This window comes from Callorhinus ursinus, unplaced genomic scaffold, assembly GCF_003265705.2.
Source record: "Callorhinus ursinus isolate GAN/ISIS: 27379988/994484 unplaced genomic scaffold, GSC_fseal_2.0 scaffold39, whole genome shotgun sequence".
Classification (NCBI taxonomy): domain Eukaryota; kingdom Metazoa; phylum Chordata; class Mammalia; order Carnivora; family Otariidae; genus Callorhinus; species Callorhinus ursinus.
In genome coordinates this window covers 21359981-21380777 of record NW_027397101.1, presented here as the reverse complement: position 1 = coordinate 21380777, position 20797 = coordinate 21359981, and the positions used below count along the sequence as shown (strand labels likewise).

At 46.6% G+C, this 20797-nt stretch overlaps 1 protein-coding gene across 3 annotated transcripts in view; it reads right to left on the bottom strand.

Annotated features, from left to right (window-relative positions):
- Nucleotides 1–12922: 12922 nt before the first annotated feature.
- The window catches only part of ACER2 (alkaline ceramidase 2), a 30984-nt gene continuing 23109 nt past the window's right edge, over nucleotides 12923–20797 (bottom strand). For all 3 annotated transcript variants that reach the window (XM_073880870.1, XM_073880869.1, XM_025887864.2), the window contains one exon: nucleotides 12923–17164. In XM_073880870.1, the coding sequence (XP_073736971.1) occupies nucleotides 16893–17164 (272 nt within the window). In that variant the 3' untranslated portion in view covers nucleotides 12923–16892. The remainder of the gene's footprint in view (nucleotides 17165–20797) is intronic.

The following is a 20797-nucleotide window of genomic DNA, read 5'->3' as shown; positions in this document are numbered from 1 at the left end:
GAGTATATGCTGACTCGCCCCATTGATGAACAGTGACCACAGCGACAGGCTGGAGAGGTTTGCATTCTACAGCAACATTGTTCATTTCCTGCAGTCTAGAGTCCAATTTTCAAGTGAAGGATTTAGGTCTTGGCCCCCATTTCTTGATCGGTGGTGTAACTCCTTCACCTGTGGCTTAAGTGGGTAGAAAAGGCTGACCTCTATCCTGCAGCCCCAGCAACGTGAAATTTCACATGTTCCCGTTTTTGATTACACTGACCAAGTTCTGGCTCATCCGATGTAACATGTAGCCTAGAACTGCCAAGGGGAAAAGCTTCCTGGGGTGACCTGGTTATGAATTCGTGTGCTTTCCTTCACTGGCTCTAGCATCAGCACACCTAAAGCCAGAGTCCTTGGGGGAACCCAGGACCATGGGGGGGGCTTGCCATTCCCCTTTCCCCCAATGATGGCGCATTCTAGAGAGCCTAGAATGAGCTCAGCATCTTAGGGTCACACTGCTGCTCCTAGACACAACCTGGGGAATCCATCGGTTCTGTGTTGGTCAAATAATGTTCCTAGATACCTCAGGACTGCCCCCCCCCCAACTCCCAGGACAGTTCAGGGCCAGAACCAAAAGGATTGGGTGGATTACAAGTTCTGCTGTTTTCATATATTGGTTCCCATCTGCTGCTGAGAACAGACTGAAAACTCAAGTGCTAGTCCAGCCTCTCTTCATGGAAGAAAATTAAATGGAGCTCGAGAGAGAAGAGCTGAAAATATGACCCAGGTCCCCCGGCCCTGGTGCTCTTTGTCCACCATCCTTGTGATGGCATGTGGTTGACCACTCTGACCCCACCTTTGGAAAAACTCACCACTGTGCTGAGCACCGCCTGCCTACCAGGCATTTGCTGAGGTGTAATGAAGTAAACCTCCAGTTTGGCTACATGAGCCAGAAAACCTAGATAAGTTACCCAAATAAAAAGTTGATTTCTGTATCACAACGCAGCCCAGGGCTGGTCTGGCATCTCCACAAAACTTCTCAAACCCCAGGGTTCTGTCCTCTCAAGGGTGTGCTGCTTTATTCCTGTTTCAAGATGGCAACCAGAGCTCTAGCCACCACCTCCACATTCTAGGAAGAATAAAGGAAGGGCAACCAAGAAAAGGAATAAGTGGAGATACAAGTTGCTTTTAAGGAGAGTGTACTAGTGAGAGTTCTCCAGAGAAATAGGAAAAAAATATGATGGATAGAGATTTATGAGGGCCTCCCTCATGCAATCATCTGCCTTCTGCAAGATGGAGGCCAAGGAACGCCAATGATGTAATTCTGGTCTAAGCCTGGAGGCCTGCGAAGGGGAGCGGAGCCAAGCGTGTAAGTCCCAGTCCAAATCTGAAAGAGAACAGAACATCAATGTTCAAGTGTTCCTTGTCGTACCTTTTTGTTCTGGAGTGGCCCTCCATGGATAGGATGCGGTCTACCCACCCTGGTAAGGGATCATCTTCACTCACTCTGATTCAAATGCTAATCTCTGAAACAGCCTCACAGACACATGCAGAAATGTTTTACCAGCTCTTGGGTCATCTCTGAACCAGTCAAGTTGACACATAAAATTAACCCTCAGTGGCAGATTCCTGAAAGCTACCACTTTACCATTTCTACTTTGCTTCAAAGATAAGTGATTGGGGGGTGGGGGGTTTGCAGAAATGCAGACTTCTATTCCAGGTGGCCACCTTCACAGCTAAAAATTGGAACTTCAGTTCCCCTTTTCTTTGTAATAGATCTTCGGGTAGGCAATGAACAGTCTCTGCCACTCAAATATTATTTCGTTAATCCTCCCAACAAACTTACGAAGTAACTTCTGTCATTTTACAGATGAGGAAACTAAGGCTTAGAATTCTTGACAAGATCTCTTATTCAAAATTCCTGGCCATCATCTGACTGAAACTCCTAAGCACTGCTCAGCCAGAACTGCCCAGCCAAGCCACTCCTTAACTCCTGACCCTCAGACACTGAGAGGGAGTAAATGTGTTTACTCTTGCTTGAAGCCACTTGCTTTTGGGGTAACTTGGTACGCAATCACTCCTATAGCTTATGGTGTGGGTCTTCTAAGAAGACTGCATTTTCCCAGGGGACTCTTGGGGGCACCTGGCTCAGTAGAGAGCATGTGACTCTTGATCTTGGGGTTGTAAGTTCAAGTCCCATGTTGGGTGTACAGATTACTTTAAAAAAAAAAAAAAAATTCCGGGACGCCTGGGTGGCTCAGTCTGTTAAGTGTCTGCCTTTGGCTCAGGTCATGATCCCAGGGTCGTGGGATTGAGCCCCACATCCCCCACATCAGGCTCCCTGCCCAGCGGGAGTCTGCTTCTCCCTCTGCCCGCCACTCCCCCTGCTTGTGCGCTCTCTCTCTCTCTCTCTCTCTCTCTCTCTGACAAATAAAATCTTAAAAAAAAAAAAAAAAATCGGAGACTCTTGGAGAGATTCCCTATATAGCAGGAAAAAAGCCCTGGGCTCAAAGTCCAAAGACCTGGATGTGGTCCTTCTACCTCATAACCATGCAACTCTGGAAGGGGCCCTTCCAGGCCCTGGACCCCAGAATTCTCGTAAGCACTTCCTTAAAGGGAAGGGGCAGGTGTTGGGCTACATGACCTCTCCAATCCCTTCCAGCTTTTACTGTTGTTCCTGCCAGAGGACTGAGGCTATGGGAGGTGAGCATGGCTCCTCAGACCAGGTCAGCAGCTGCTTTTTCCACAGCTCTTGGGGCTGGAGCCTGTGGCCCCTCACCAGGCTCTCCACCTCCTGTGTTCAGCCTACTGAGCCCCCCTGCCCCCTGCCTGGGACCAGGGCTTTGAACTCACGGAAGTTGTGGAACCTCCAACCTCTGGGTGGAAATTTCCAGAAAGAGGATCTAGAAGGGGCCACCATTCAGCCTCTCTGGAAAAGACTTGAGGCTTAACCATGACACATACTGGAAAAGGAAAGCTGAAATTGTCTTGCCTCCTGGCCAGTGTAATATCTCCAAGTGGGTGGTTTTCAAGAGGGGCAATTTTATCCCCCTGGGGGACATTTGACAATGTCTGGAGACACTTTGGGTTGTCACAACTAGGGAGGGAGTGGTGTCATCTAGGTGGGTGAAGGTCAGGGATGCTGCTGCAGAGCCAATAATTTACAGGACAGTCCCCCACAGGGAGACTTCTCCTGATGGGAGTACTAGTAGAGCTGAGGATGGGGAACCTCTAAATGAGGGTACTCGAGAACAGAGGCCCACAACAGAAGGATTTCCCCTAAAAATGTCACTGAACAAAGGGGACTAAGGGGTGAGCATTCTGGAACTAGATTTGGGGTTAGGCTACACGGATGAGCCTGCGCCCACCCTCCCAACCCCCCACCCCGCCCACCCCCCCCCACCCCCCCAGACCTCAGCCTCTGGCTCTGCTCTGTGCATGCACTTGAGCTGGTTGCCAGGCGGCTGCTGGTGCATCTTCTGAGTTGGGACTGAGATCCTCAAGGAAGGAACCACCCAGAGGCAGAGCCTGAGTTTGTGCGGCCTGAAACTTTATATACTTTGGGGGTATCACTTTTAAAAATGCACGAGGCGTTTGGGTGGACCCCTGCAAGCGAGGAGCCCTGAAGCACGTGATCAGCTTTGGGGTGAATCCACTCCAGAAGCCCAGGTAGGATTCCCCCCACAGAACCCAAACCTTGCCCCTTGAGGCGTGTGCCTACAGCCGGGAGTCAGCCACCGCAGCTCGACTGAAAACCTCCCAACGGAGGGGAGCAGCACGCACAGGAGAACCTCTCCTGCCCGCAAGGGAGGCCAGTTCCCTGGGTGCCTGGCACCTGCCTGCTGGGCGCCCCGCGTGCAAGCCCCGAGCTGAGCCGCACATCGTGCTCCGCTGCACTGCCCCCTGGTGGGCGTCTGCCCGGGCGCGGGCCGATGGCTCCGGAGCCGGTGCTCACCCCGCTCCCCCACCCTCCACCGCACCCCCACGCCAGCTCAGCACCCAGGCTCAAGTGTATCCCTGCCTTAGTCCAGTCCCCACCGGCAGGCGGCCTCTCTCCAACGTGACCGAGAAGCACAATCACAACGGGTCTTGCAGGTCCTAGTCCCTGCTTCTGATATTTTCAACTTCTAGGCATAGCTCCTGCTGATCTGTCTCAAGGCTTTCCCTGCACAACACTCTCCACCCTCCCGCCAGCCCCCTCCCCCAACATACAACAACTCCTACTCCCGACAGACAGAACAGGTGCTGTTGACAAAGGCTCCATCCTCTGCCAAGCTTGGTCCCACCCACTGAAATCTTTTACTCGGTGTTGTCCTCATCAGTCCTGGACATCTCTGTTCCGATACTGCCTTCTAATCCAGGAAGACTCCCTTGTCCCAGTGAGGCATTCCCACCACACCCTGAACTGTTCTTGCTTTATGATTTGATTGATTGATAAATCGAGGTTTAGATTCAATCTCCTAAACACAGATTGCCAGGTCAGCCCCAGGCTTGCCTCTAGCACTACAAAGATGAGGAGGTGTTGGGGCGGTGCATAGCTGCCTGGCTTTTCCCTACCAGACGCCCTGACTGTCCAGGACGGAAGGGGTTGTCTGCCAAGTGAAGCTCCAGGCAAGCTTCCTCAGACCCATTCTTTCCTACTTCCACCCACAAGCCTTTCTTCCTTTGGCTACCACCACTCCTTTTCTCAAGGTTATTTTTCCACCACTGGTTGTGGGTGGGGCACACATTGCCCAGCTCAGATGGGGGAACATGAAAGGTACTGCAAGAAACTCACAGGGACCAGAGAAGATAAATTAGCCCCGGGGATGTGTGTGTGTGTGTGTGTGTGTGTGTGTGTGTGTGTGTACAGTGAGAATCTAGCTACTCTGAAACACTAGATTCTGGTGTTTGGCTAAGCATGTGTGCAGGGGATCCCACATTCTTGGCAGATGCAAGAAACAGCTTGTGGGAAGGTGTAGGTTGAATAGTGTCCCCCCAAAGTTCATGTCCACCCAGTGACCCTACTTAGAAATCGGGTCTTTGCAGATGTAATTAAGATGAGGTTTTACTGGATTGCAGTGGGCCTGATATCCAATGACTGGTGTCTTTTTTTTTTTTTTTTTTAAGATTTTATTTATTTTAGAGCAAGAGTGAGCAGAGGGAGAGGGAGAGAGAGACTCTCAAGCGGACTCCATGCTGAGTGCAGAGCCCGAAGCTGGGCTCCATCTCCCAAGCCTGAGATTGTGACCTGAGCTGAAACCAAGAGTCGGACGCTTAACCAAGTGCCCCTAATGAATGATTTTATAAGACAGGAGATTCCAACAGAGACACAGGAAAGAAGCCATGTGACCGAGGAAGCAGAGAGTAGAGGAATGCATCCATCTACAAGGCAAGGAATGAGGATGGCTGGCAACCACTAGAAGCCAGGCGAGCGTCATGGAACCAATTCTCCCTCCAAGCCTCCAGGAGGAACCAACCCTGCGAACACCTTGATTTCCAGACTTCTGGCCTCCTGAACTGCAAGAGCCACATTCCTCTTGTTTTTGTTTGTTTGCTTGTTTGTTTTTTAAAGATTTTATTTATTTGACAGAGCACAAGCAGAGGGGGAGAGAGGGAGAAGCAGGCTCCCTGCTGAGCAAGGAGCCTGATGTGGTACTCGATCCCAGGACTCCGGGTTCATGACCCAGGCCAAAGTCAGCCACTTAACTGACTGAGCCACCCAGGCGTCCCTACGTTCCTCTTGTTTTAAGCTACCTGGTTTATGGTAGTTTGCTACTGTAAACACAGGAAACTCCAATCTGAAAGACGTGTGCACACCCACACCCACACCCACATAGAGTGGGTGTGAGAGCAGAAGTTGGGATTTCCAGACCCTGCCTCTGTCACTCACCAGCTCCACGTCCTCAGGCAGGTGACGGTGCCTCTGCACATCTGTGTTTCCATGTCAGGATACTAGTTTCCAAGGCCTTGTGACCAATGACCTAGAACAGAAGAAGGACTCGGCACACCTAGAAGGTGCCCGGTACCTACTAATCATGGCCCGCTCACCCTTCACTCTCCCCATTCAGCCCAGTGGCCACAGTCCCTCCTTGTCTGATGCCATACAAAGCCAGGAAGGTGCCTGGGTTTGGGGGTGAGGGAGAGTTGAGCTACTTTCCAGCTCTGTGATCTTGGACTCCAGAGTCAGCTCCGTGAGGCCTCAGGACTTCATCCAGAAAACAAAGAATAAAAACCTCCCTCATGTAGTTTGTTAGGGACTCTGTTGCCCAAAATTCACCCGTTGAAGCCCTAACCCCCAATAGGATGGTATTTGGAGCTGGGGCCTTTGGGAGGTAATTCAGTTTAAAGGAGGTCATGAGGGTGGAACCTCATGATAAGATTAGGAGAAGGACTAGATCTCAGAGCATTCTGCCTTCCCACCATGGGAGGAGGCGGCCATCTGTAAGCAGGAGGCCTGCTGCACCAGATATGTGGGCACCTTGGTCCTGGACTTCACAGCCTCCAGAAGTGGGAGAAATCAATGTCCATTGATTAAGCTTCCTTCCTGTGGTATTCTGTTATGGAAGCCTGAGCAAAGACACAGTGAATTGTCCACTCATTCAACAAATGTTGACTGAGCTCCTATAGTACATCAGGTTCTGGTTGCCCAGTAGACAGCTAGGCCAAGTTCCCACCCTCCTGGAGCCCCCACTGGTGGGAAAGCCCACAAAGATGTACTATCCCGTCCATTACTAGCGTAGAAGGACAAAGTTGTGGGATAAAATGAACCTGTATAGTGAAGTATGGGACATACACCAAGCATTCACTAAGAGTGCACTATCTTCTCATAATTTCCTCTTCTGACATCTCTGGTTTGACTCCTGGCACCCTTATTCTCCCACCACACAAACTTGACACATGGGGACAGGCTGGGTATGTTAAGTTACAAGGCAAAAGAGAATTAAGGTTGCAGATGGAATTGAGGTTTCTAATAACCGACCTTGAGCTGGGAGTTTCTCCTGAATTACCTGGGAAGGCCCTGGGTCATCACAAGGTCCTTATAAGTAAAGGAGGGGGCGGGGCAGAAAAGAACCGGGAAGATGGCGGCCTGAGAAGGACCTGGGCCAGCAATGCCAGTGGGGCAGATTGAAGAGGCCCATGAACCATGAACGGCAGGCAGTCTCTAAAAGCTGAGAGAGGAAAGGCACCAAAGTCTCCTCTAGAGCCTCCAGAATGCAGCCCTGAAGACACCTTGATTTTAATCCTGTGAAACGCATTTGGGACTTCTGACCTCCAGAACTACAAGATGACGTTCGGATTGTTCTGAGCCACTAAGCTGTGCTGTTGCAGAAATAGCAAACACAAGCTGGGGTCATTCTGGACTACTCTCCCATGCCCTCCACTCTGACTCACTGGAAAAGTGGCTGGTTCTGCCCTCATTAAGTCTTCGGCAATCCCTCCTCACCGCACAACCAGTGCCCCACTTTAGTCCTCGGTTCCCTGAATCGAGTTCCGCAAGTTTCTCCTTTGTGCCAGATTTGGAAGGCAATGGGCATTTTTAAAGACCTAACCCCTGCCCTTATTACATCACAGTGGGAAGAGTGCTGCAATAAAGGGGGGAAGGAGACGAAGGAGGGAGGTAATAGGAAAAGCTTCCTGAAAGGAAGCGAAGTCTCGGGAGGTGAGGAGCATGTGCTATGGGGTACTCTAGCAGAGGGAATCTTTTCTGCAAAGGCCCTGTGTTTACCAGCCTCCAGGTTGGCCCTCAGTGATCCCTAACTCGTGGTACCTTTGTGTAGTCCCTTCTCACACCGAACAGGGCTGACTTACATAACAGGATGTTACAGAAATGACTGTGGTTCCTGAGGCTGGGTCATAAAAGATCTTGTAGCTTCCCATCTGTTCTGTCAAGTCACTCAGTCTAGAAGTCATCTGCCCTATTGTGGAGGAGCCCTACGGAGCCCTCTACCCAGCAAGGAGCTGAGGCCTTCAGCCAGCAGCCCTGTGAGTGAGGTACCTGGGAGGTGAATCCTACCTCTCTAGTCAAGCCTTCAGATGACTACAGCCCCAGCTGATCAGTTCTTCATGAGCTGGTGGTCAAGCTGAGGCAGAACCACCTAGCTAAGCTGCTCCCAAATTTATGACCTAAGGGAGCAAATCTGTTGCTGCAAGCCCACTGAGTTTGGAGTGACTTGTTGCACAGCACTGTGTAACTAAGGCCCGAAGGCCATGTGAAAGACCATGTAGAGTTACGCCAATGTCTTCGCTCAAGTGAAGGGTCCAAGAGGAGAGCAGCTCAGAACAAGGCTGGAAAAGAAGGCAAGGACCAGATGGTGAAGGAGATTCTAAATCATGTTAAGGCCCTCAAAGAAAGTTTGCTTTGGGGCATGCCTGGGTGGCTCAGTCAGTTGAGCGCCCAACTCTTGATTTTGGCTCAGGTCACGATCTCAGGGTTGTGGGGTCAAGCCCCACATCGGGCTCTGCCCTCAGCGCAGAGTCTGCTTGGGTTTCTCTCTCTCCCTCCCTCTGCCCCCGCCCCCAAATTTTTTTTAAAGATTAAGTTTGCTTTGCTTTCAGAGCGATGGAGAAGAATTGGTGGGCTTTGAGCAGTGAATTGACCTGGTCAGATTTTTCTTCGGAAAGATGACTGGCGGGGAGAGGGGGGCCTAGGTGGTGCATTTGGTTAAGTGGCCAACTCTTGGCTTTGGCTCAGATCATGATCTCAGGGTCTTGAGATCAAACCCCGCATCAGGCTCGGCACTTAGCCAAGTGTCTCCTGGAGATTCATTCTCCCTCTCTCTGCCCCTTCCTCCACTCGTCTCCTTCCACCCTCCGCCGCCACCACCATCAGATAAATCTTAAAAAAAAAAAAAAAAAAAGGCTGTTGCTCCGGATGAAGGATGGATTGGCAAGAGATAGTAGCTGCTTCACTAGGATGGAGAGAAATGGATGGATTTTAAAGACATTGGGGAAGTGGAATCCAGAGGCTTCTCTTACTGTTAGGTTAGATATGGACAACAGCAGGAAGGCAGGGATTTCCCTGGCAAATGAATGGAAAGTACATGGCGTACTGAGAAACTGTACAAGGTGCAAGTTTGAGAGGCATGAATGAAGGCAAATGTGAAGTGCCTAGCGGATGTCCAGAGATGGCCAGGAAAGACTTGGATTTGCAAATCTGTCACTATGGAAAGAGAGCTTGGACTGTGGAACCAGGATTAGGAGGATTCCCATGTGTACACACACTGTCACCCCTGGGAAGTATGGGGGATGGGGTGCAGCTCTTCACTGGCCACACTGACTTCCATGACTGTCTGGTGGGAGATCATCTTATCAGCTGCCACTCACTAAGCACCTCCTCTATGCCCCCTGCTACTCTGTATCTTATCTAATCCTGTATATTAACAGGACAGTTATGAACCTGATATTCCCAACTTGGTGCCCACCCATATGAAAACCTTTGACCTCTTTTGCCATTTCGAAAATAAATCCTTTGTAGTTGAAAGACCTAAATATGAGACAGGAATCCATCAAAATCCTTGAGGAGAACACAGGCAGCAACCTCTTTGACCTCAGCCACAGCAACTTTTGGCTAGACACGTCTCCAAAGGCAAGGGCCACAAAGGCAAAATGAATTTTGCACGGCAAAGGAAACAGTCAACAAAACCAAAATACAACCGACAGAATGCGAGAAGATATTTGCAAATGACATTATCAGATAAAGGGCTAGTATCCAAAATTTATAAAGAACTTATCAAACTCAACACCCAAAGAACAAATAATCCAATCAAGAAATGGGCAGAAGACATGAACAGACATTTCTCCAAAGACATACAAATGGTCAACAGACACATGAAAAATGTTCAACACCACTCAGCATCAGGGAAATATAAATCAAAACCACAATGAGATACCATCTCACACCAGTCAGAATGGCTAAAGTTAACAAGTCAGGAAACGACAGATGTTGGTGAGGATGCAGAGAAAGGGGAACCCTCCTACACTGTTACACATGCAGGCTGGTGCAGCCACTCTGGAAAACATTATGGAGGTTCCTCAAGACGTTAAAAATAGAGCTACCCTAAGACCCAGCAATCGCACTACTGGGTAGATACAAAGGTAGTGATCCAAAGGGACACCTGCACCCCAATGTTTATAGCAGCAACGTCCACAATAGCCAAACTATGGAAAGAGCCCAGATTTCCGTCAACAGATGGATAAAGATGTGATGTGTATATATACAATGGAATATTATGCAGCCATTAAAAAAAAATTAAATCTTGCCATTTGCAACGACGTGGATGGAACTAGAGGGTATTCTAAGAAAATAAGAGAAAGACAATTATATGATCTCACTGATATGTGTAATTTAAGAAACAAAACAGAGGATCATAGGGGAAGAGAGGAAAAAATAAAACAAGATGAAATCAGAGCAGGAGACAAACCATAAGACTCTTATCAAAGGAAACAAACTGAGGGTTGCTGGAGGGGAGGGAGGTGGGGGGATGGGGTAACTGGGGGATGCACATTAAGGAGGGCAGGTGATGTAATGAGCACTGGGTGTTATATAGAACTGATGAATCCCTGAACTCTACCTCTGAAACTAATAATACATTGTATGTTAATCAATTGAATTTAAGTAAAAATAATAAATTTTAAAATCCTTTGTAGAAACAGAAGAGTTGAAAGTCTTGCATCTAAATCTTGACTCTGCCACCTAATGGCTGTGATCAAAATACCTTTCTGAGCCTCGGTTTTATCATCATCAAACCTGGAATAATAGTAATACTGGCTTCACAAAGTCGTGAGGACTAAACAAGACCATTTTGTGTGAAAGCTAACTTATGTGCTGAGCTCTCAAATAGGGTTTACTTTAAGAAAACACTACTCCTAGGCAACATACACATCCTTTCATTGGTCTGGGAGATTATATATTATTAAATATGGCTCGCGGTCCATCAGTTAAAGCTTAGAAGTCTCAAAGCAACACCCCACGGCTCAGATTTACCACTCCTGCCTGCCTTCCCAGCACTGTTGATGCATCTTGTATGCACGGATTTCAGCAATTGGCAGTTTCTCTCCTCCTGCACAGGGCACATTGCGTTGTTCATCATATAGCCCTCTGCAGCTAGCACGTGTAATACAAAGCCGGCATTTATTTGCCAAGTGTTGGTTCAAACTGGATTCAGTCTTAAAGATTTTTGGGGTTGTACTGGCATTTGACTTGTGTAAACGGAACGATTAATCCCAAAACTTAACTCCAGTGGATTAAAAAAAAAAACTTCCTCTAGATCACAACTATGTTGACTCAGTTTTATGTGCAGGAAACCATTTGCTTTATGGTATCCGGCCGATTTTTAGAATTCTGAGATCAAACATCTAGAGGGTGAAGGAGTCGCTGGGGGAAGCGAGGAGGGGGGAAAAAGCAGTGATGCTTGGGGGCAAAAAAGCAGGAACACCTACTTGGACACAGAAAGAAGTTGTGTGACTTGTGGGAGTTTTGAGATAGTTATATTGAGTTCGGTGGTGATTTGCGATTGGGAAGTTCTCCAAGTGCACCACTGAGAGGAATACCTGAAAAGGCCACAAGATGGCAATATCACTCCATGAGTCGCTCCCGGTCCTTCCCACCCCGTAGCTATGGCTTGCTTTGTTCAGACCTCCTTCCCTAGCAAATGTCACCAATACCACCGTCCATTTTGTGTCTCTTCATGCTCCTGGCCTTCCCATAAGCCACTTTTTTGTGACTAGCCTTAATGCAAAAGCTACTGATTTTTATTGCTACTTGTTAAATTTTTAAGATCGTGATATGGTCTCTATTCTCTTGTAAAAGCAGCTGAATCAAATGTCTTAATAAGAAATATAAAATAAACCAACCAAAAACACTTGAGGTTGATCTTTCCCTTTGTGTCAGTTACCATCCAGAGAGACTTCCCAGGGAGGTGGGGTGTCACCCACCAGGCCTGGAGATAGCCTTAAGTGAGCACCTTTGTTTCTAAGACAAATCCTTAGCTGGGGAAATAGGCTGCCAGTGCCCTTACGTTGGGGCAGGAAGGAGGCCGAGCCCCACCCCAGAGCATGAAGGACAAAAACCCCAAATGTTCTACCTCTTAAATTTTTTTATTATGGAAAAATTCAACTATACAAAAGCTAGAATAATAGGACAGACCCTGATACAATCATATGGGAGGGTCTGCTACTATAAACCAGGAAAGAGCCTTGAGGCAAATGTAAGCTCCCAGTTTGTTGAGGACACTTAAAATGTGCATTGCTAGCATCGTGGGTCTCCCCCTCCAGCCCTTCATAATGGCAAGTCCTGACTTAGAGGAGGGGCAGACCACTGGTTTTAGAGGCCAGTTGGGAACGCAGACCTGTGGAGGTGACCAATTTCAGCCCCAAGGAGGATTTGAATCCTGGTCTAGTGACCTGTCCTGCGGGAGCTCTTTATTTGGGTGGCTCCTAGGGATAGCTGAATTCCCAGAAAATTACTTGGATACTCATTTTTCTAGGGAGAAGACTCCTGTTCCCACCAGCTTGTAAAAAGTCTATGTGGCCATTCCTTATCCCTTCACCCAGGCCAGAAGAAAAAAAGTCTAAAAAACCCACCGTAATGATGCCAATAATGCTGACCCTGACCCCGTCTCTCTCCTGATGGTCACACTGTTCTTTTAAATATGGCCCATGAAATCTTTAATAATAAAAAAAATGGTCATAGGGAATTAAAAACAGGTACATACAGAATTTTCCTGCTAAAGAAATTCACTGTGCATTTGGGCACTTCATATGGGAAATACTAGGCATGTTAATTTCAAAGCTCTGAGAAGAAACAACTACTCTAATCGAAAGTATGTTTAGTAATAACGACACCCAAATTCATTAACACATTGATTTGGGGAAAATGTGCTTTGCCTGACAATCCATTAACTGCATTTTTCATTTTCAGGTATTTCAGAAATCATTTTGGAAATAAACACAAACATACATATTCACAGACAATGCCACTTACGGCTTTAATATCGAATATAACCGTCATAGCTCACAAAAATAGCATAAAGTGCAAAAGCTCCATTTCAAAAGGCTTCAAATCACTCCCAAAGCAATGGAGACTAAATGCTACCACAGCCAGTGGGTACACCACCCTTATACCGCACAACTCTATAAAGTATAAAACAAGGGATATATCTGAAAATATATATGCTCTGATTACACAGTGATTATAAAATAGTCTTCAATCTGGTTTAACAGAGAGAAAGAAACCATTCAAACAATTAGTCCTTTTTTTTTTTTTTTTTTTTTAAATCTGTAGGAGAATGTCCTTAAAATCCATTGAGAACCCCGATCTGGCCTGCCAATTCTCTTTAGCCAGCTGGAATGGTAGCACCCAGGCAAAGAGCTGGCAATGAAAGGTTCCAAGCTCATTTGGGGAAAAGGAGCTAGGAGAGGGGGGCTCGTTGGACAAGCTTCGGCCCTCCCCCATCCTCCAGAGATGGTTGCGTGTCAGCCCCCAGGGATGAAGAGCCAAGGAGACTCCATCCCATTCTCAGAGCCTCCAACATGGCGCCGGCTCACGTAAGCGTGATGAACTGGTGAGAAGTTTTAAAACACCTGAGAATTCAATAAAAAGAACAAGTTACGGTATTTTTCAGAAAGTCTGTGCTTGATGACCATCAAGCTTAGATTCCCCCCAACAGAACATCTTGGGTCCGCAAATAACGTTTTAGGCACCCATCCGAGGGACAGGCCTAGTTTCCCCCAAAATGTAGCCTGTTACCAGAGTCAGGTATCTTTTCCCCCTACACCTTAAATATATTCACTGAAGTGCTAACAAATATAATCATAATCATAAAGAGAAAAGATTTTTTTCTAAAAATCAAGATTCAATCAAACACTGTAAAATAAGAATCAGACTTAAATGATTGCTTGGTAACTAGGATAATAATGTTTAATATCTTGGATCCAATTCCTGCCGGTTCTCGATCTTGCAAATTCTATCTAAGCAGAATAAAACTGTGATAGGTCACGGCAGCCCCTCACTGTGACTAACTCCCAAACATCAAATCTCCATGTCCCTGCATTATTAGGGGCAAAAAAACAAAAAGATTCTTGATTGCACAATAAGCTATTCACTTTTTTAAAATCTGAAAACCTGTAGAGCCCTATTTTTAACAGCGGTTTCCCATGACCTGTCAATCCAAGAGCAGAGGCCTCTCGAAAAGTAGAATTCAGTTCATTATTTCTTAGGACCCATTCATGCCAGGCTCAATTTAAAAAGACTCAGCAGTAAGTCAGAATCCAGTGATGAGCTCTCAAGTGTACAGCTCTAACCGGCGTGTGTCCCAAAAGCTGCTCTTCATGAAAAATACACAACTGGCATTTAAAATCCATTCAAGCAATCGGATGAACTGTCCACTCTAAAAGTCAGCTACTTACAACTCTGTGGTGGGAGGAAAGGGGGAAGATGAGAAGGAAATACACCAAATACCAAAATATTAACAATGATTGTCCTTGGCCAGTAGAAATGCAGACTTTTTTTCTCTTCAACTTTCCTGTAGTTTTCCAATTTTCTTTCAAGAGTGTTTAGTGCTAGAAAAGCATCATAAATATAAATGTAAATATAAGTATGACGCCATAAGACTAACTTCAAAAAAGATTGTTCAACTCCTACTTTCTCAATTTACCATCTTCACACTATCAAGCTAGAGTGATTTTTTTTGTCCAAGAGTTCTGTTTTTGTCCTCAAATAGACCCATTCCGTACTTCTTTATCAGCCCTCAGCTCATTAAAAACAATCTCTAGAAGGGCCTTCTGTTTTTGGGGGGTTTTTTGTTTTTTGGGTTTAACAGCAAAAACATCCCTTCTGACATCTGAACTAAATCGTTTGTCTTGTAGAAAATGGATGGAAACAGCTCTGTGAGTTGGGGGCACTGATTTCCTTATTTCCAGCAGTCATGTTGTATCCCTATTTCCAAAGGACACTCAGAAATTTCCAGAAGAGCAAGGTCAAAGAGTTGAGAGCTGGAGGTGATGTTCCTCAGGGATCCACCCCTTTACCTGATAGGGAGACACAGTCCCTCCTTGACTGCTGGAACAATGTTCCCATCACTGAGGAACTCTCAAGACAGTAATTAAACCTCACATATAACACAAACACTTCCCACACCCCTGCCTCTCCCCATCCACGCTTCCACACTAAGACAGCTGGGCCTGAAGTACATCAAAGCTTCCCCTTACTTTGGAGCATTTTTATACTGCAGAATGGATGAGCCCAGAATCCATGCCTGGTAAAATTAATCTGAATCGAGGACTGCTATTTCCCTTTAAAAAATTCTAGACCACAGTTTTAAAACTCTCGGATGGAACCACCTAGGTGTCAGAGGTGCGTTAGAACCCCACAAATACATAAATACCTTTCTTCAAAGTATATTTTTAAACCATAATAAACAAGAACACTCCTTCAACACCAAATTTTTTACCATGGAAACCACAATTTAACTTGCACTTTCACTGCATGATATTAGAGAAATAGATAAGTTTAACCTTCAGATAAACCTAAACGGATAGAACATATTTCTCACATTTGGGTTCCCTCAAGATTTCTTAGTGTAAATAGGGTTCTGCTAAAAATAACTTGAAAACCACAGGAGAACAATGTCATTCATTTTTAAACCCTCGGTTCATTGCTCCTTATTGGACTTTTCACCTTCGATCCTGTACAAAATTCTAATCAAAGCAAGAGTTCCCAGACATGCCACGGACTGGTACTGCCCAACTCTTCGGTCCTTGGTGACACAACTCCTGCCCTCACAAGGGCACCTCCTCCTGCTCTTTCACAATGGAATGCTGCAAGGCAGGAGATGTCGGAGCTTCAGTGAGTATCCCTGAGGCCCTGTATTCCCCCACACACACCGTGATGACCATTCTGGAGTCCTCATTCAGCCCAGTGAAGAGGTTAGTGGTAGCCAGTGTCATTTGAGCTGAGGAAGACCTCTGAAGGCAACAGACTTGCCCACTGCACCAGCAACCCCAAAAGCCAGCATGTAGTCCCCTCAGTCCTCGAGAGAAACAGTCGTCAGATGCTCGGAGAAACAGCAGGAAGCACCTTGTACTGTGAGACTATGGAGTAGGACTCCCGCAGGAAATACTGGACTTCCAGGATAGAAGGCTTCCCATCAGCAAAAGTTTCCAGAACTTCCGAGGATCCCCACCGTGACCATCCCAAGGCCTTGACCTTACAGAGCTCAGCAGTAAGGAGCAGGGGTCTATGTGCAGAGGGCTCAACCACACCTATTCTCGGTGTGTTGGGAGGCCACTGGGCTGGGGGGGGGGGGGGCGGGCAACACAGTCGACATTTAGGAATTGTGCTCATCTTCAAGAATGGCTTAAAGTGGAGTGTAGCTTTTGGCACAGAGGGTTTTTCCGTCTGCTTCACCCTCCTCTGAAGTCCCCGTCACTCAGCAGAGGTAGTAGAGAAAGGATTCACAAGCACATGTAAAATCCAGTTACTGAGATCTCCGAGTGGACTAGCAGCCTCCTCAGCCACAAGCCCTGTGTGGGTTTCATTGGCTTGCTTTTATTTTAGGACTGTTTTCCCAAATGAAAATCCCTGGCATCTTCCATCAGTCAGCCTGTCTTGCCTGTCACAGAGTTTGTAGGTCAGCAAGAGCGTCCACTCTGAGAGCCCATGGGAATCGTGGGGTCTGCAGCAAACTCCTCCTGGGAAATGAGGCTCCCCAAAAGGACTGCTCTGCCATCACAAAGGATTCAGCCCAACCAGTCACTGCATCTGAAAGGGACACTGAGAAGATCTACCTGGTGGCCCTCAGTTCTGCACTTTCCATCCTCGGGAACGGGGCAGACCCTCCTCCTCATGCACACTGGAGTCCTGGTGGGCCACAGACACGCTAGTCAGAGCTCAAGGGAACAGAATACTAAGAAGACAGACCCTACCCCCAACTCTACAAACCACCGGCTGTCTTTGCCGGCAAGCGAAGCCCAGTGCAGGAGGGAAAACAAGCAGAGAAGCCAGCCACTGCCTTGCCATCACGTGATCTTGACCGGTGATTTCTTGCTGGCACACAGGAGCGACACGTAGGGGACGCCGATGAAGGCCCATTTCTCGCTGGGCCAGAACTTGATGACAGGGCCCTGCTCGGGGATCTCGGAGGCAGCATCGAAGTAGGCAAAGCATACACAGCCCAGGTAGGCAGCAAGGCAGATGAGAATGTGCCTGCAAAACGACACAGGAGGTGAGCACCCAGCAGGCGCAAACAAAGATGGCCGCTTTCCGGCGAGCCTGCCCCTCCCCCCCTCCTGCTCTGCCCCGCCCCGCCCCGCCCTCCCTGAAGGGAAGGACTGCACAGCGCCCCTTCCAACAAGGAAGGGGTAAGGTAACCAACAAGCCTCGGAATAGCAGGAGAGCTATAAATCTGGAGCAAACACGGCCTGTTATAGAAAGTTCTGAAATATTCCACGTGGTAACAGGAACAAACATGCAAATGCCTTTGGAGCTCAACCCTGAAGACCGAGGCCCAAGGATTTAAAATAGGTGCTAAGAAGATGCGACCAACTGAGAACATCTGATGATAAGATCCGCCTTCTTCCTCCAACAGTTTTTATACATAGCTTATGGCCTTTATTACAAATCCTTTTATACTGACTAAACTGCTTTTACAGTTTAGTAGGGGAACTTTTTTACTTTACTGTGTCTGTAAAAAGTTTTAACATGAATCTTTTATCAAGCAAGGGACCATTTAAAAGCAGGTAACCCTTCCCTCTACTCTAGACTGAAATTGAATTCCAGATGAGCTAAAGATCAAAAACCTATTTTTAAGATATTTTCTTTGACTATATTATTATGAACTGTGGTGGGGGAGGCCTTTCTGATACTGAAAAGTCCAGAAATCCTATAGGAAGAGACTGACGATGGGAGAACATGACGTTGAAAACCAACAGGGCACAAAAATACCATCATATACTGAAAGACCAATGGGAAACGGGGTAGGGGGGTGAGATATTTGTACCATATGACCAAAGAGTTAAAATCCCTATATTCTGGGGCACCTGGGTGGCGCAGTCCGTTAAGCAACCAACTCTTGATTTGGGCTCGGGTCATGATCTGAGGATCCTGAGATCCAGCCCTTTGTGGGGCTCTGCACTGAGCACGGACCCCGCTTAGCATTCTCCCTCTCCCTCTCCCTCTGCCCCACCCCCCTCGCATACATGTGCTCTCTCAAAAAAATAAAAAAATAAAATCCCCATATTCCAAAGAACTCTCAAAAAGGAATCATTTCACAGAATGCCCTTTAAAACAATCAGGGTGGGGGCAGGCCGTGGGTAAAGATGATTGACATTGGCCTCAGGCTGATAAATACTGAAGCTGGATGTTGCCTCCATGAGGGCTCAATGTAGTATTCTCCGTACTCTTGAAAATGATACAAATTTACATAATACAGTTATTGGACAGTAATGACTGGTTACTCTGTGCCAGACACCAGGTGCTAGATATAAATTTTTAAAAATAGGAACACTGCACACGGAAGACAAATGAAAAGTACCTTTCAACCTAAGAAATGTGCACAGTGAACTTACACTGGAAAAGATGCTCAACAATAATGCTAATTATTTACAAAGACATAAAAATATTTTTAATCAGGTTAACAAGATTTAAGAGTTAATATCTAGTATATATGAAAGTATGGGTAAAAGGCATTATCTTACAGACTTTAATAAAAAGTGTGCATTAATACTTTGGAGATAGAGATCTATATATGTACCTGCATCTATAGATATATAAAATTTAACCAAAGGAAATGTTCAGGCATGTGAACAAATAACCTAATTATCTATTAATAGAGAGATTGGCTAAATGAATTCTAAAGCATCTATAATGTGAAATATTAACTGGACACAAAAAAATGGAAGATAATATGTGTGCATTGGTAAGGAAAGTTGTCCACAACCTAGTACTCCCTATGTAAGAAAAAGCAAAACAAAACACATTGTATCACATATAGAATGATGCTATGTTTTTAAAAAGTAGAATTAGAGAAATAGACATGAAAAATCTGGAAGGTGGGGTGCACGGGTGGCACAGTCAGTTAGGTGGCCAACTCTTGTTTTTGGCTCAGGTCATGATCTCAGGGTTGTGAGACCGAGCCCTACGTTGGGCTCTGCACTGAGCGTGGAGTCTGCTTAAGTTCCTCTCTCCCTCTCCCTCTGCCCCTCCCCTCCCATGCTCACTCACCCGTGCTTGCTTGCGTGCATGCTCTCTAATAAATCGTCTTTTTAAAAAAATCTGGAAGGAGGGGCACCTGGCTGGCTGAGTCGGTGGAGTGTGTGACTCTTGATCTCGGGGTTGTGAGTTCAAACACCACGTTAGGGACAGTAATTACTTAAAATTGAAAATCTTAAAATCTGGAAGGATTAACCTCAGGCTGTTAACAATTATCACTCTTTGGTGGACAGAATTATGAAAGCCCCTCTATACTTCTGTTTAAATTTGTTCTTAAAATGCCATAACTGGGACAAAAATACGGTTCAACTTTGAAAAAGCAGGAAGTATACCAAACTTAGAAACAAATTCAAGTCTGAGCCAAAGTTATTACAATCTAATTTTTGAATTTTGCTTAAATAGCTAACGTTACCAAGATACTTGGATTGATAAAAATATGTACTTTACCTTGAATGAGGTCATATTTACACATGTGTATACATATATCAAAACTCATCAAAGCGTACACTTAAAATCTGCATTTTATTATCTCCATTATAACTCAAATTTACAGTGCGTAAACTCACTAGTGTGAGTCGAGGTTGAACCTAAAAAAATACCAGGAAAAGGACCCTCAGACTGGAATCTCCGGTCTGTGCCGCTTCTCTTTGTTCTGTTTTTTGCAAACAGTCCTGGAGTCCCCAGGCCTTAAACTGAGAGCAAGTCGGGTCTCATGCTAGATCTATACAAGTTCCCATGTTCAAGGAAATTCACACGAGTTCTTTCAAACCCTAGAGTTTTAGGCATCTCCTGAGAGAAGTCAAACGTCTTCTGAATCTCGGACCTAATAAAGTTTTTCCAGCTCCTTACCACTAGAATTCTCCCTGGGGGCTCTCAATTTACAAGGGACATTCTAAAGCAGATTTCCCTAGATCCCTGTTCTCTTTTGCAATCAGAAGTTCTGGGGGACAGGGAAACAGGGCTCTGGGTTGGGTGCTGAAGCAATTCATAGGAAAAAACCACCCGACTTCCTCCTCAGCGTTCTGACTGTAGGGGTCTGCATGCTGTTTAATAAACTGCTTTTTTTTTTTTTTTCTTTAACCGTGTAGCCTGAGCATGCCAACGCATAGCTGCTCCAGTTCCCAATGACTCAACTCCCAGGTGAGTGATCCTGAACAATGAATTCACTTCTCTGGGCATCGGTCTCTACCTGTAAAAGTGAATGGGTGAGACTGTCCCCAGCGGGCCTGTGATGCCTTCACCTGGTCACTCGGGCATCCCAGTCCCCACATCACCTCTGTCCCAAGCTTTCTCCACCCCCACCCGACCCTGGACGATCTAGCTAGAGCTCAGGTTACGGATTCGGTTTTCAAACTCCTTTATGCTTTAGTAATGGAGCTAGAGGTAAGAGACCGCAGACTCGAGGCACACACAACAGGTCTTTTTGTTCCGGCTGAGCCTGCTCTCTGGAGCCTATGCTGCGTTTGACAATACCTTCCGTTGCTTCCGGAAGGTCTGACCGTCTCTGTGAGGAAAGAGATGCACCCAGGCTGTGCTCCGTCCTCTTGCACACCTGCCGCACCGTGCAGGGAAAAGAACAGCGGGTGCAGACCCCCGTCCGGTGGCTGGGGCCTACCACACGCGGTGCAG